The following is a 17,010-nucleotide window of genomic DNA, read 5'->3' as shown; positions in this document are numbered from 1 at the left end:
AGTGGCGGAGCCACAGTACTGCAACGACCAGGACTCTGGTGCGCTGCACTCTAACCTGTCTATTATACTTCTGTACATCTATATGCTTTATAACTGTCATTATCTGCACAATACTTTGTTATATCCTGCGGATAGACTTGATGGACATTCGTTTTGTTTTTTTCAGCCATACCATGAAAATACTATGTACTATATGTACTATATTATGTAACTATATTTTATTAATTTAATAATAATTTATTTTCTTTTACATGTGCGTAAATCTGGAATCTTTTGTTTTCAGACAGGCTTAAAATGCCTGTATAAACAAGTCCAAAGTTAAAAGCTGAAATACTTGATTTTCTTTGCTGTAGGAGGTTACATAACATACTTCTTCACTTCCGTTATCCTACGTGAGGACTGTTCTTTAGGTGACTGTATTACCTTGAATTTTAGGTTTGACATTAATGTACTACATATAAGACAGATCGTGTATGCCTAGCAGAGGCCACATTGGCAAAGAATCCAAAGTTTTCCTTGAATGAAGCGAAGCAGAGACATAGCTGCAGGGATTGTGAAGCACATGATCTGAGTAAACTCGTGATGAACAGCACAGAAGAATGAAGCCAACAAGTCAGAGTAAATTTCATTAAGCATTTCTGTTTTCTTTTCCTGACTTTTCTGAATTTCTTGAGGAGTCAAGCCATGGCTTCCCCTCGGCTGGAGACCTTTTGCTGTCCCAATAGGGATCCTGCCACTCAGCTAGTGCTAGATTATCAGCCAACGGTGTTCGGCTCTCTCTGTATCGGTAGTGGGCTGGTTAGCTTGATTTTTTCTGTTATACAATTACTACCAAAGGCGAAGCAAGGTTACAGAAAACAGGGCAGATCTACCTTACCCAAGTCGTCTTCATCAAGAATCCTGCTTCTAGTTGTCATCTGTGACCTTCTTGGATGCATAGGTAAGAAGACCTGGTTAATCTTTTTTCACCTACTGATTTATCTATTTGACTTACACTATTTAATTTATAATATATATATATATATATATATATATATATATACATACACACACACACACACACACACACACACACACACACACACACACACACACACACACACACACAGTATATACAGTATATATAAAGAAATATAATAGAGTGGTCAAATCTAGGCAGTTGGTTCTAAATTATTGTACAGAACTTATACCGTGAAAAAAGGAAGCAGAACTTTAAGGATATTTTTATCACAATGATGATATATCAACTGATCCAAACAAATGTATACATTGTAAATATCATTGAGCATGTGACTGGATGCTGTAAGAGAGAAAAATAAAACAGAAACAGTTCTGAAGGGAAATTAGAATTAATAGCTACGAATCCTAAGAGTGGACTTTAGATGAAGAATAAGATTATCTTAGGTTACACAAAAAAAATTTTCTGCGAGAAGAACGCTAAAAATGGATGTGTAGAGCAATTGTGCAAAGAATGAGAAATACGGTGGTTCAAAGTCAGCATTGCCCAAGGTTCCAAAAATGCGATCACACACGGTGGTGAATCATGAATGCGGTTTGTCAACGCGTTTCAAGGTTTCCATGGCTCCAATGCTTCATTGCGGTTTGGTCCTGATTAAGAGGTTTGGAAACCTTGAAACTTGCTGACAAATAAACCGCATTCATGCTTCACCTCCGTATGTGATTGCAGTTTTGGAACCTTGGGCAGCGGCGACTGTGAACCACCGTATTCCTCATTCATTGCATGGTATCTCCTTTGTGGTCCTGCTGCAGCCTTTACATGCTTCTATAGGTGTTGTGACTCTCACAACCCTATCAGGTGAGTGAAACCTATAATATCTTATACCACTTGGCTGTCAGATAAGACCCTTTTTGCACGTTTTGTCTCTTCAGCTTTACCGTTTGTTTTTAGAGCAATTGTGAGCATTAATTCATTGTTAATTGGTAGCTGCAAAATTAAAATAATTTCAATTTTTTTAACGGATGGGCTAATGATATAATGACATTAGCAGAACAAACTTTGTATAACTGTCCTTTTATGTTTAGGGCTCATGCACAAAATATTGTGTGCATGGATTTACACAGCAATCTAGAAATCCATGCCGCTTGTGTAATAAATATGAAACATTAGTTCATTAATGCACAATACTTTGCAACATAGCATTTTTTTAGAATCTGTAAAAAGAAGCTCTGCACACAGTAAAATTAGAGGCACATCCAGAGTTACTTAGGTTAGGTTCACATTAGCGTTTCTGTGCTCAGCGTATCATCTGCATGCACAAATGCATGTCAAAACACATGCAAAAACATGCTTACGCCTGCGCATCATCTTGCACATGGCGCAAACAAAAACGCTGCATGTGCATGCGTTTAAATGCCTTTTGGCATGCATTTGTGTTTTTTATGCACATGGTGGAGGCGGTGCCATAATTTTCGGGAAATGCGCAGTCTAAAGTATGCATGTGTATCGAACGCATGCGTACGCATGTCCTTGCATACCAATGCACTCCCATAGACAATTATGCGTTTTTTTTACGCAATTGTCCGCATGCGGATGATTGCGCAATATTTGACGCCTCAAAAAATGCAACATGTTGCATTTGCCGGACACCGCTGCACACCGCGAAACGACACATCTACATGCGAACACCATGTTAAAGATATTTACGCCGATGTATGCGGATCATACGCTGCGCACAGAAATGCTAATGTGAACCCGGCTTTATTCAGGATCTGTGTGATCGGATAGAATACAGCCATGTGTAATAGGTCTTAGGCCGCATTCACACATCCGTGTATCACAATCCTTGTTTCATGGACTGGTCACTGGTCTTCCCCATCACAAACTCAACATTCTCCCAAGTATACTTGAGGCTTTCAAGTTTGGGTCAGGAGACCCATGGCCAGATCTTACATAGCGGTCCGCACTCCAACCATGACTAATGAATGTGTGAATACATCGTTAATGTGGTTCACTCCTCAATGTAAAACAGTTTTATGAATGACAACAAATAAACATGTAAATGAGTAGGTTCACAAAGATATGCTTTGTTCATGTGACCTATTAATGGATATTGACATAATAAAGGGGGTGCTCCACTCTAAAAAGCAGTTGAAACCCCATAATAATCAATATGGTCCCTCTGTTTCTGCTTGCATCAGTTATGCAAAGGATCCATTTTGCTTATTAGTTCCACTTGTTTGTTCCTAAAACAGAAAAAAACAGATGGAATTAACTAACATAAATGTGAAAGAGCCCTTACAGGCTTAGTAAATATGCCCCAAACATCTGAATGTGTTTGTACACAAACAAACACTTCTAACCACATGTACACACCAAATTAGACAATTACATAGAGACACAGGCACACATCTTATAAACTGATAAATACATTTGTACATACATATACACCCACATTGGGCAGCCAGCTGCACAGCGCTTACTATCTCCTTTGTTGCTCTTCTGTTCGGTACACGAGCTTAAAGCTCCTCTCTGGCAAGTAGAAGTAGCATCATGGCGAGTAGAAGTAGCATCATGGCGAGTAGAAGTAGCATCATGGCCAGTAGAAGTAGCACATAGCCAATAGAAGTAGCACCATGGCCAGTAGAAGTAGCATCATGGTCAGTAGAAGTAGCATCATTGCCAGTAGAAGTAGCATCATGGCCAGTAGAAGTAGCACCATGGCCAGTAGAAGTAGCATCGTGGTCAGTAGAAGTAGCATCATTGCCAGTAGAAGTAGCATCATGGCCAGTAGAAGTAGCATCATGGCCAGTAGAAGTAGCACATAGCCAATAGAAGTAGCACCATGGCCAGTAGAAGTAGCATCGTGGTCAGTAGAAGTAGCATCATTGCCAGTAGAAGTAGCATCATGGCCAGTAGAAGTAGCACCATGGCCAGTAGAAGTAGCATCATAGCCAGTAGAAGTAGCACATGGCCAGTAGAAGTAGAACCATGGCCAGTAGAAGTAGCATCATTTCCAGTAGAAGTAGCATCATGGCCAGTAGAAGTAGCACCATGGCCAGTAGAAGTAGCATTGTGGTCAGTAGAAGTAGCATCATGGTCAAAAGAAGTAACATCATGGCCAGTAGAAGTAGCATCATAGCCAGTAGAAGTAGCACATGGCCAGTAGAAGTAGAACCATGGCCAGTAGAAGTAGCATCATGGCCAGTAGAAGTAGCATCATGGCCAGTAGAAGTAGCACATGGCCAGTAGAAGTAGCACCATGGCCAGTAGAAGTAGCATTGTGGTCAGTAGAAGTAGCATCATGGTCAAAAGAAGTAACATCATGGTCAGTAGAAGTAGCATAATTGCCAGTAGATGTAGCATCATGGCCAGTAGAAGTAGCACATGGCCAGTAGAAGTAACATCATGGCCAGTAGAAGTAGCATCAGGCAAACTACATGATGTGACTTCTTGCACTGCCTCTGCTGCCCAAAAGTGGTGGCATAACTGACTACCAGTCACCTGACTGCTACAGCCACTGACTGGATGCAGGGTCAGGATCAGCCAATCAGTGTCCACAGCAGTCAAGTTACTGATGGTTGGTGCCATCACCACTCCTGACCTGGCAGGATACTACCAGAACAGTAGCACCGGAGCAGGGAGAGAGGCGAGTATAATTTATTTTGTTGCTGTAACTCCATGGCTGCTCACTGCAGGATTTACTTTTTTACCTGAAAACTCCACTAATTCCCTGGGTCCGCTCCATATAGTGAGGGCGCATGTTGCCAAGGGCTTCTTATAGCAAAAACACAAAAACTGCTGAATTGATTATGTTATAAATTCAAGTTTTAGCATATAATTTTCATTTTAGGTGTTATACTCCGATCAACAGTATGGATATCTTCACCATCTCTTATCAGCAATATTTCCTTCAAGAACAGTACAGAGGTTTGGCCTGCTGCTTTTTGTGTTGGAAGTGCAGTAAGTATCAAACGTATTTGTATCACAGCTTGGTGATGAAGTTGCAGAGCATAAGTGCAGAGCAGACTGTCAATCAAAGTGTCTGGGCGTGCTTGCTGCCACCGCTCACATCATAGCTAATGTTGCGGTGAGCGATGACTGTAATTGCATCATGCACGCATATTTGCAGGTAAATAACACCTTCCGAGATGACAGGATCACTTTAAATTAACTCTCTCTTAAAACCCCTTCATGACCTATGATGTATATACAGCTCTGGCAATAATTAAGAGACCACTATATCAAAATGATGTAATGGGCAGCCCAATCTCCAGACCTGAACCCCATTGAAAACCTCTGGAATGTAATCAATAGAATGATGGATAGTCACAAGCCAGCAAACAAAGAAGAACTGCTTACATTTATGAGCCAGAAGCAGTGTGAAAGACTGGTGGAAAGCATGTCAAGACACATGAAAGCTGTGATTAAAAATCATTGTTATTCCACAAAATATTGATTTCTGAACTCTTCCCGAGTTAAAACATTAGTATTGTTGTTTCTAAATTATTTTTCATTTGTTTTCTTTGCATTATTTGAGGTCTGAAAGCACTGTTTTTTTTTATTTTTTTATTTTAATTTTATTTGTCAGAAAAAAAAATACAAAATGTATTGCTTGGAAATTCGGAGACATGTTGTCAGGAGTTTATAGAATAAAAGAACAATTTACATTTTACTCAAAAATATACCTATAAATAGAAAAATCAGACAAACTGAACATTTTGCAGTGGTCTCTCAATTTTTGTCAGAGCTGTATATGTCATAGGTTGTGTCCCTGCATTCCATGCGGGCTCCAGCACTGAGCCCGCATGTTTACCAGTGCATGTCAGCTGATTTCATCAGCTGACATGTGCCCCTTATAGCCAAGGGTGGAATTGCGGAAGCGAGTCACTAATCCCGCCCATCTGTGCCCGTGTCGCATGACCGTGGGGCTCTGATAGGTTGGTATGACAACCTGGGGTCTGCAGGAGATCCCTGTGGTTGTCATTGCAGATCTGCTGTGAGTGCTGCCCTGTGACCGGCGCTCATAGCAAATGATCATTTTAGCTATAAATAGCATGGCGTGTAGCACAGGCGATTGGATGAAGCAAGTAAAAGGTAGAAAAAACGTTTTTAAAAATATAAAAAAAGATTAAAAATATAAAAGTTAAAATCATCCTTTTGCCACATTTAAAATAAAACAATAAAAAAGTAAAAAATACACATATTTTGTATCCCGTGTTCAGAATCGCCCGATCTATCAAAGTATAAAAAGAATTAATCCGATTGGTAAACAGCGTAACGAGAAAAAAAAGTAAAAACACCAGAATTACGTTTTTTTGGTTGCAGCAACAATGCAATAAAATGCAACAATGGCTGATCAAAACATTATATCTACCCGAAAATGGTATCATTAATAACGTAAGCTTAAAAAAATAAGCCCTTACCCAGCCCCATATCCCCAAAAATGGAGACACCACAGGTCTCGGAAAATGGCACCATTTTATTGCGGGGCAAACTCTGGATTATTTGGTATCAGTTTGGTATCTGTGAACTAATAATGATATGGAGAATCTTAATGGCTGGTCAGTTTTAACATTTCATGAATACCGTTTTTCAGTACACGATGTGGTAAAACCAATGGTGTCGTTCAAAAGTACAACTCGGCCTGCAAAAAAACAAGCCCTCAAACATATTGACAGAAAAATAAAAAAGTTATGGATCTGGGAAGAAGGGGAGCAAAAAACAGAAACGCACAAACGGAAAACCCCAAGGTTGTGAAGGGTTAAAGGAAAGAAAACGATTTTGCTAGTATGTCTAAGTTGTAATATCTACTCTGTAAGCCTGTGCCTTTATTAATTATTAATGAAATGCCCATCATTTTTAGATATTGATTTATAGAGCAGATACTGCCACTAGTTGGCAGAAGCAAGATAGCTTTTTGTCCTTCTAGGAGAAAACTAGTATGCATTTTTCTCATGGTGCATTGCCAGTAAACCTCTGTGCTCAGCTGGTCTCCTTAGGGCTTGTCCAATCTAAATTGATCAGTGTGACTGCAGACTTATGTATCTCTCACCAGTTTCTGAGCAGGGACCGGTTGAGATGGTTTAGTGAATTTTGCATTGAGTAGGGGGTTGGACACGATGACCCTGGAAGTCCCTTCCAACTGTAACATTCTATGATTCTATGTATGCGTTATGCAAACTCCCGGGCAGAAATAATCTAGTGTGTGCCGACTTGTTCCATAAACTTGTAGCGAGCGAAGCTGCACCCCGTCTAACAATGCTTCAATCCAGTGGGTACAGCTTTGCTAAATACAAGTGTATGGGGCACTAGACAGGCTCTGGCCACGAGTATGCATATTGCATGCATCACTGCCGTTTCGGGCTCAGTAATCGGTGGATTCTCACAGTGCACAGTGTGTGCTGGGGCGATTCATAAGTCTACAGTCACTCAGAGGGACTGCTAACATATCAATTTAGATAGGACAACCCCTTTAAGGCTGACGAGATTCCAACCTCCAAAGCTGCATCAAGGAAATCTCAACCAACCAAGTGCCCTGCCCGTATGTCAGGCAAGTTCTCTGAAACTAGTTAGGCCTCCTTCTCATGTCCATGATGCAAGTACATGTTGCATCCATTATTTTTCACGGATATTCACGGATACCACACATATCCATAATAACCTATGGGGCTGCTCACATGTCTGTATTTTTAGATGGACCATGTGTCCTTGCTAACCACACAGATGTAACATCCCAGGGTCCTGGCTTTTTCACTGGCATTGCTTTCCTCACGGGGAGAGTGATGTCACGCTTGGAAGCAAGGGAAGATCTCTTCTATCAGTTAAACACAAACATGCAACATGTTCGCACTCCAGACCAGAAGGGGGAGCTCTGAACCCGGTTTTCAGGGGAACTCTCCTAGAGATATATTCTGGCTGGAGGGGAAGTGAGTGAGCAGTCTGTCTGAGGGACAGAGAAGGGAGTAGTCTGTCAGGAGGACAGAGGAGAGAGCAGTCAGACAGTGTCAGAAGGACTAAAGGGGCCATGCAGCCAGAGCTGCTGCAGTTCCTGGAGGAAGAGAATTCAGAAGAAAAGAACAGATTGTAGAGAGCATGCAGGAGAGCAAAACACATGAGAGTGACAACAGGGGAGGATAGCTGTGACTGGGCTACCTGCCTTTACAGCGCAGATTACCGGTAGCCAGAAGACCGAGGTTGTGTCAGACTCTAGGAGGCACAGCAAAAACCGGCAGGACAGCTGGGTTACACATCACCTGTCTGCCCTAATACCCAGGAGGTACAGTGGCACATAGAGCCCGGATTGTGATAGAGACCCTATAAAAAGGCTCGAGCCACCTGTCATACGGGTTTGTGTCCTAACCTTCATGGAGGACGAGTGAACTGTGAGGACCTTGCCAGAAGCAATAGGCAGCAAATGACAACACCAAAGAGCTGGTAGGAAGGCTTTCATCTCCACCTGGTAGAAGGGACTCTGAACTTGCTTCCAAGCCGGCCGGACCCTGCCTATACCTGTGATCTGGTGCCCTGGACTGTGGATGCCTAAAGTCTCCAGTAAACCAGGTAAAGAGACTGCACACCTGTGTCCTCGTTCTTTACTGCACATTTCACCACCTTCACCTACATACTAGGAGCCCTGGGGACCTACTTCACCTGTGGGAAGTTATACCATCTCAGCTGCCTTAACATCACCCCAGCAGACCCCTTTAAGCAGCGTCAGTCTCCACTGAACGTATACCACAGGTGGTGTCATGAACACAAACTTTATTCAAACCCCTTTAACCCCTTACTGACCTCGGACGGGATAGTACGTCCGAGGTCAGCTCCCCTGCTTTGATGCAGGGCTCCGCGGTGAGCCCGCATCAAAGCCGGGACATGTCAGCTGTTTTGAACAGCTGACATGTGCCCGCAATAGCGGCGGGTGAAATCGCGATTCACCTGCCGCTATTAACTAGTTAAATGCCGCTGTCAAACGCAGACAGCGGCATTTAACTACCGCATCCGGCCGGGCGGCCGGATATGAGCGCATCGCCGACCCCCGTCACATGATCAGAGGTCGGCGATGCTTCTCCATTGTAACCATAGAGGTCCTTGAGACCTCTATGGTTACTGATCCCCGGCAGCTGTGAGCTCCACCCTGTGGTCGGCGCTCACAGCACACCTGATTTTCTGCTACATAGCAGCGAACAGCAGATCGCTGCTATGTAGCAGAGGCGATCGTGCTGTGCCTGCTTCTAGCCTCCCATGGAGGCTATTGAAGCATGGCAAAAGTTAAAAAAAAAAGTTAAAAAAAATGTGAAAAAATAAAAAAAATATAAAAGTTTAAATCACCCCCCTTTCGCCCCAATCAAAATAAATCAATAAAAAAAAATCACACCTACACATATTTGGTATCGCCACGTTCAGAATCGCCCGATCTATCAATAAAAAAAAGCATTAACCTGATCGCTAAACGGCGTAACGAGAAAAAAAATCAAAACGCCAGAATTACGTTAAATTACATTAAAATGCAATAACGGGTGATCAAAAGAACGTATCTGCACCGAATTGGAATCATTAAAAATGCCAGCTCGGCACGCAAAAAATAAGCCCTCAACTGACCCCAGATCATGAAAAATGGAGGCGCTACGAGTATTGGAAAATGGCGCAATTTTTTTATTTATTTTTTTTTAGCAAAGTTTGGATTTTTTTTTCACCACTTAGGTAAAAAATAACCTAGTCATGTTAGGTGTCTATGAACTTGTAGTGACCTGGAGAATCATAGTGGCAGGTCAGTTTTAGCATTTAGTGAACCTAGCAAAAAAGCCAAGCAAAAAACAAGTGTGGGAATGCACTTTTTTTGCAATTTCACCGCACTTGGAATTTTTTTCCCGTTTTCTAGTACACAACATGGTAAAACCAATGATGTCGTTCAAAAGTACAACTCGTCCCGCAAAAAATAACTCGTCCCTCACATGACCAAATTGACGGAAAAATAAAAAAGTTATGGCTCTGGAAAGGAGGAGAGTGAAAAACAAACACGGAAAAACGAAAAATCCCAAGGTCATGAAGGGGTTAAAGACCTTCCCTTTAACATGGGTGCCCAGGGCCATGGACTGGTCGCCGACACTGTGACATCCACCTGTGAGTACCGGATCCGGTCCCGAGTACCCCACAGCCCTGGCGGGTGACTCACAGAGACATGTCCGTTTTTTTCCGGTATCACTGCTGACAAAGGCCAATACAAGTCTTTAGCTCTGAAAAACACGTCCAGCTCACAGATGGCATCCATGTGCTGTATGTGTGCTGTACATGTTTGCCATTGCAAGTTTTGGAGAAGCTTTGTAATTTCTGTATTTATTGATCCATCTGTGGTAAACACTAATAGTAATATATACGTACGGATGACACAATGATGACACCGTTAGCATTTGTTACACGGATGCGTGTGAGGGAGGTCTTACACTAAAATACCTAGCCATTTTACAAGGCTTGTTAAAGTCTGGACATTGACTTACAACTTGGCTACCTCAGCTGTGTGTGTAGCACTAGTTAGTAGCACTAGCTACTAGTGTGTGTAGCACTAGTTTTGTGGGAGGATAAAAACTCTTCTAAGTTTGTAATAAACTCACTTTCATCTTGTAACCACATTGTAACCCTTCACTAGTCCCCAGAACCTTCCATGATAATGGTGGTGTCCAATTCAAGATTGGGAACCAATATCAGCGTTGTCCTTTTCAATTACTTACATTTTGGTTCTGTTTATCCTGCAGATGTGGATACAATTATTTTACAGTGCAAGCTTCTGGTGGCTGTTCTGCTATGCAGTGGATGCTTACCTAGTGATCAGAAGGTCAGCTGGAATAAGGTATTTCAATGTCTGCTATTCACAATAGGGGCTTATCAGAGCTGTATCTCACTGCTGTAAAAAAAGGGGAAATTAGGTGAAATGATGCTCTGATATGTCCTACACATATAAAAAAATAGAATTAGATTTACAGGTAATTCGGTTTCTAATAACCCAGCACAACAGCACATCGGAGGATGTTACCCGTTTCCTAATAGGGACAGGAAATACCATGGAGGTTAAATACCGTAGCCTCTCCCACATCTTCCCCTCAGTCTTATTATAAAGGACCACAGGAGTATGAATGCTTCAAATTATGTTATTCTCCTTATCTGAGTACTGCAAACTTAATAAGCAAAGGGAGGGAATTACCCGTGCTGTTGTGGTGGGTTATTAGAAACCGAATACCAGTAAGTCTAATTCTATTTTCTCTAATAACCCACAACCTCAGCGCACTGGAGAAATACCCAAGAGTAATGTTAGGGAGGGATAATAGCCTGGAGCACTTTTTTTTCCCAAAGGCTAAAGGTACCTTCACACTAAACGACTTTGCAACGAGAACGACAATGATCCGTGACGTTGCAGCGTCCTGGATAGCGATATCGCTGTGTTTGACACGCAGCAGCGATCAGGATCCTGCTGTGATATCGCTGGTCGTTGCTGAAAGTCCAGAACTTTATTTGGTCATCAGATCGGCGTGTATCGTCGTGTTTGACAGCAAAAGCAACGATGCCAGCAATGTTTTACAATGGTAACCAGGGTAAATATCGGGTTACTAAGCGCAGGGCCGCGCATAGTAACCGGATATTTACCCTGGTTACCATTGTAAAAGTAAAAAAAAAAACACTACATACTCACCCTCTGATGTCTGTCACGTCCCCCGGCGTCCGCGCTGCTGCTCAGAGCTTCCTGCACTGAATGTGTCAGTGCCGGCCGTAAAGCAAAGCACAGCGGTGACGTCACCGCTGTGCTTAGGGCCGGCGCTTACACAGTGCAGGGAAGCTGAAGGCGAGGGACGCGACAGACACGGCAATGTAAGTATGTAGTGTTTTTTTTTTTTTTACATTTACACTGGTAACCAGGGTAAACATCGGGTTACTAAGCGCGGCCCTGCGCTTAGTAACCCAATGTTTACCCTGGTTACCCGGGGACTTCGGCATCGTTGGTCGCTGGAGAGCTGTCTGTGTGACAGCTCTCCAGCGACCACACAGCGACGCTGCAGCGATCGGCATCGTTGTCGATATCGCTGCAGCGTCGCTTAATGTGACGGTACCTTAAGTCTCTAACAGACATTAAGTCTAGCCTGTAATGCCTAGAAAATGTATGGACCAAAGACCTGGTAGCATCCCTGAATATCTGCTTGATGGAAGCGCTGGCTTTCTCAGCCCAGGAGACTGATACCGCTCTGGTAGAGTGAGTTGTGAACTTCTCTGGAGGTGAAAGGCTCTGGTTGCGGTATGCCTCAGTGATTGCTCTCTTGATCCAGTTGGCAATTGTGGATCTGGATGTTTTCGTCCCCTTATTCTGACCCTGAAGGTGGACAAACAGATTCTGATCCTTCAAACACCTCTCCATTTCCTGGAGATAGTGAAGAACTGTTCTCTGTACTTCCAGAGTGTGGAACTCTTTCTTTTTGATTTATTGTATCTTGATACAAGGAGGGAAGGATTACCTCTTGGGACCTGTGGAACTCCGAAACCACTTAGGTAGGAATGATGGGACTAGCCGAAGAATAAGTCGGTCCTCCAGGACTCTCATGTAGGGTTCATTAATTGAGACAGCCTGTAACTTGCACACTCAGGAAAGTCTGTCCAAATTTATAGATAATAATGGCTGAAAGGGTGGTAGTGTGAACCCTTTAAGGACAATTTTGAGGTCCCAGGAAGGGACTAGATTTGTAATCCTAGGACATAGGTGAGATACTGCTGGTATAAATCTTTTTACCCATCAGTGGTTGGCTAGCATCTGGTCAAAATAAGAACTTAGAGTTGCCACTTGGACCTTGAGGGTACTAGGATTGAGACCCTTCTTTAGACCTTCTTGTAGGAAATCCAGGATCCGTGCAACATTTGGTTGACGCAGGTCAGGTTGTTCGAGTAATGAAGGTCTTATTTACCTTATGGCATATGGTGTTTGTCACTGGTTTCCTACTTCTCTGCAGTGTTCTAATCTATCCAACAAACCTCTAGTTTTCAAGATTGAGAGTTTAGAAGCCAGGCAGTCAGATGTAGCTTCTTGGGATCCAGATGATGAATTGGTCCCTGGTGAAGGAGGCCTGTGATCGGGGAAGGTGTTATGGGCCCGTCTATACTTAAGTTGGTTAGGGTACCAAACCAGCTTCTTTTGGGCCAGAATGGTGCCACTGGAATCACTTTGGTCTTTTCGGATCTTACTGTTTGCAGGGCCCTTGGTAGGATTGGTACTGGAGGGAAGGTGTATGTCAGCTTGAATCTCCATTGGTGACCTCTACACCCTTTAATTCTCTAAAATTTGAGGATTAATGGCTTACTTTGTCTTACCAGAGTCCTTGGAATACATCCTGTGAAACCACGACTCCCCATCCCTTTCTGCTGGGGTTTACTTTTATTCTGCGTCCAGGGGACACCTTTGTCTAAGGCCGGTTTCCTACTTCCGCATGCATCCTGAGTCATCCTGCGTACCTATCTTTAACATTGGGTATGCAGGGACATGCGTTGTATGTGGATGCGTCCGCATGCTGCATTTTGACGTGACCGCCAACCGCACGGGAACGCAAAAAGTTGTGTTCGCATGCAGATGCATATATCTTGACTTCTGACGTATGCCATGACTTTGGACATGATCTTTGTTAAGATCCGTGGTGCAGATGATATCCTGATAAACTGTCTGTTATCCCTGGCTGATCACAAACCTTCAATAAGTTGGAGGAAAAGGGATGTGGTAGTATGCATCCTGTAGATCGATTGTTGCCATGACAAAATCTTGACCTATCAGAAGTATCGTGAACCTGATGGATTCCATCTTGAACTGAGCCACACAGGTAGAGACCGCGTTCGTATTTAGTAAGGCGCCGAGGCCTCCCAGGATTTTCTTAACAGACCATTCATCTTGCGTTCCAGAAGGTCTTTCAGCTGTGAGTAATCCTCAAATGGCAGGGTAATCTTTTTGGCTACCCGTGCAATCTGGGTGTCAATCTTTGGGATTTCTGACCAGCATCCAATTGACTCATAATCTACGGGGAATCTGTTTTTCAGCTCAGCGGGAGTAGTCAGCTTTTTTACTGGGAATTCCCACTCCTCTAGTACCAGGCCCCAAATGTTCTTATGGATAGGAAACACTAGTTTCTTCCTTTATCAGAGACCACCAAACATTTCTTCCTGTACTGTTTGGGAAGTTCTATCCTCCTCAACTTCCATAATTCTCCTTACCACCATAAGTAGTTCTATGTTTTCTAAGGACAAGTAGTATCTCTCCTGTTGAGAGGCTTCCGGGTCCAGAACTAGTTGCCCTCCTCCAGAAGTTGTTCTGGAATGGACATTTCGTACTGAGAGTCATCGTGCCCTTCCTCTTCTAGACTAAGCTTTCTTGCTTTAGACCCTGGGGGGATACTGGGAGAGGGTGTGGGATGGGAGAAAGCGGCCAAGGAGGTTTTGATCTCCTGGTGGACTAAGCCTTTAATTTCTCCCATTACGGAAATTTGTTCCTCCCTGATGACTTTCTCAGTGTATTCTTTACTCAAGTTTTTTTTATGTGACGAAGCCAGTTTCCTTGATCAGACTGCACATTTGTGTGAAGTCTTTGATTTGCTCCCTGGTGCAGGTTCCTTGTCCCCCTGAATGAAAGAGGAGAAGGACTAGTAAAAAAAATTGTACCTGCATCTGGGAATTGACACCCTGTGCCAGCATACTTATTGTGACTGGGAGGGCATTGGTATCTGGAAATGCAGAGCGGGAACAACCTGGCATCTCCATGATAACACACACAGAGTTGGTCCTACTTTGAGGTGTCTTCCTCATCAAGGGCTCTTATATGGGCAACCGGATCCAGTATCTGCCCTCTCATTAGATGACCTCCTCCCCCTGATGTCCAGAAGTGGGAGTCCTGGTCCAACACCTATTCGCCCTGAAAGTGCTATCCTATAGCCTGTTATGGTATGCGTTCCAGGATGGAAGGCAATGATCTTCCACGTCATTATGCGGTCACTTCCGGCCGCCGACATCTCAGACCCAGAAGTTCACGTTCACTCCAGCGTGATGCGTAGCACTTCCCTGCAACAAATGGGAGGAGGAGATGGGGTTGGAGAGCTCAGAGAGTCCTCCAGCCCGAACAACCTGTCAGAACTTGCCTGAAGGGGGAATCCCGTGTCCTGTTTTGAGACCGGAGCAGCTTTCAGGGAGGAGAGGTAAGCCTGTCCAGTCCCCTGATGACCTCTTCATCCCTAATAGGGAAAGGAAAAAACACTAAGGGGAGGATGTGGGAGGGTATATTTAACCTCTTTGGTATTAACCCCCTGTCCTGCTGTCGTAGAGGGTTATTAGAGAAAAACAGATATTTATTTAATGCTAATTTTTATGGTCTTTACTAAGGTTGTGTTCCTCTCAGGGTAATAAAGCAGAGTAGCCTAAAGTCTCTCCCCCAGAAAACCCTGTGAGCAACACCCCTTGGTGGAGGCTGTAAAAATTAGCACTAAATAAAATGGCCCATATCAAGGGAACCATATGGCTGATTTAAAAAAAAAACATAAGACGTAACACACAGTGGGGGGAACAGGACCGAAAGAAGAGAATTGGGCACTTTTCACCTGGTGACAGTTACTCTTTCAATGTGTGAAAAAAATATATATATAAATCTTGCAATTTTCACAATGGCCATTTGGGCTTTTTAGACTATTACTTGTTGTTTGCGGAAACAACACATGTACACAGTGCTTAGACCCGTCCCTATCTTTTGTATTGAAGTGACTAGTGAGCCTGTGCAAAGGTCATTGTAAAGGGAGGTGGAAGAGCAGGGTCAGCTGGGACATCCAGTATGATTTCTTAAATCTTTTGTTATCAGTTGTGTATAGAAGTGTTATCTGTCATTAAAATCCTGTCTCTGATGATTAGAAAACTCCTGTAAATTGTAAATTCTTCCTAAAAGGAAGTACTAGAAAATACCTAGTGGTCAGTGTGAAAATTACAAGATCACTTTTTTTGTTTTGTTTTTTAGAAAAGATTGTATATATAAAAAAAACTATTGATATCATTTAAAAAAAAATACATGTAACACAAAAACCTGATTTAAACAATAGGTTATTTTCTTCCCTTTAAAGGGGTATTCCCATCTCCAAAATCCTATTCCAATATGTAGTAGATATTATGAAAATATTAGCAAATACATCAAATTGGAAATGTAGTATAGTTCTTCTTCCCTATGTCGCTTAGGCTGGGTTCACACTAGTGTTTGTGTACACAGCATAGGGCTGCGTACTTCTTACCTTCAGATCCGCATACATCCGCATCCGTCATGCGTACCTATCTTTAACATGTAGTACACAGCAGGGACATGAGTGGTCATGCGTTGCATGCGGATGCATCCCCGCCAAACGCAACATGTTGCTTTGCCCTCAACAGGGCAGATAATTATGCCTGCGCAGGAGCGTGATGCCGGGGAGCCTGTGAAGCAAGCAGGAGGGCGGCATCACAAGAAGGCACCACAAGATGGGAGGCACCGAATCCATACCTGCGACACCCATCGGACCAGACTGCCCCCGGGAGAGTATAATAAAACTTATTTTTATTATCTTTCTGGTCGGTTCGAGGACTTATCTACAGAATTATACAATTCTGTAGATAAGCCCTGAAAGGCAGTGGCCGCAACTTATATTGGTCAAAACAGCTGACAGGTTTGCATTAACTATAACCCACAATCTTATATGTATCAAGGAAATCATCCAGCTCTTTTTAAAAGCTGTTATAGTGTCTGCCATTACTACCTCCTGTGGTAGGACGTTCCACATTCTGATTGCTCTAACTGTAAAGAACCCTTTCCTATTTAGCTGCCAGAATCACCTTTCTTCCACCCATAATGAGTGCGCCCTGGTCCTCAGCATGGTCCTTGGAAGGAATAAGTCATGTGCCAGTCCTTCGTACTGACCACACATATATTTATACATGAAAATGAGATCCCCATTGAGGCGTCTTTTTTCTAAGCTAAACAAGCCCAACTTTTCTAACCTCTCATCATGACAGGCCTTCCATCCCTTGTA

The 17,010-nt window shown here is 43.1% G+C and overlaps 1 protein-coding gene across 3 annotated transcripts in view; it reads left to right on the top strand.

Annotated features, from left to right (window-relative positions):
* The first annotated feature begins 375 nt into the window (after window positions 1-375).
* GPR143 (G protein-coupled receptor 143) overlaps window positions 376-17,010 on the top strand; it is a 66,513-nt gene continuing 49,878 nt past the window's right edge. For 2 of the 3 annotated variants that reach the window (XM_077294733.1, XM_077294731.1), the window contains exons 1-3: window positions 376-940; window positions 4,812-4,921; window positions 10,711-10,805. In XM_077294733.1, coding sequence (XP_077150848.1) covers window positions 685-940; window positions 4,812-4,921; window positions 10,711-10,805 — 461 coding nt within the window. In that variant the 5' untranslated portion in view covers window positions 376-684. The remainder of the gene's footprint in view (window positions 941-4,811; window positions 4,922-10,710; window positions 10,806-17,010) is intronic. The other variant, XM_077294732.1, reaches the window with a different exon arrangement.

This window comes from Ranitomeya variabilis, chromosome 3 (genome assembly GCF_051348905.1).
Source record: "Ranitomeya variabilis isolate aRanVar5 chromosome 3, aRanVar5.hap1, whole genome shotgun sequence".
NCBI classification, from domain to species: Eukaryota; Metazoa; Chordata; class Amphibia; order Anura; family Dendrobatidae; genus Ranitomeya; species Ranitomeya variabilis.
This window is presented reverse-complemented; position numbering and strand designations above follow the sequence as displayed.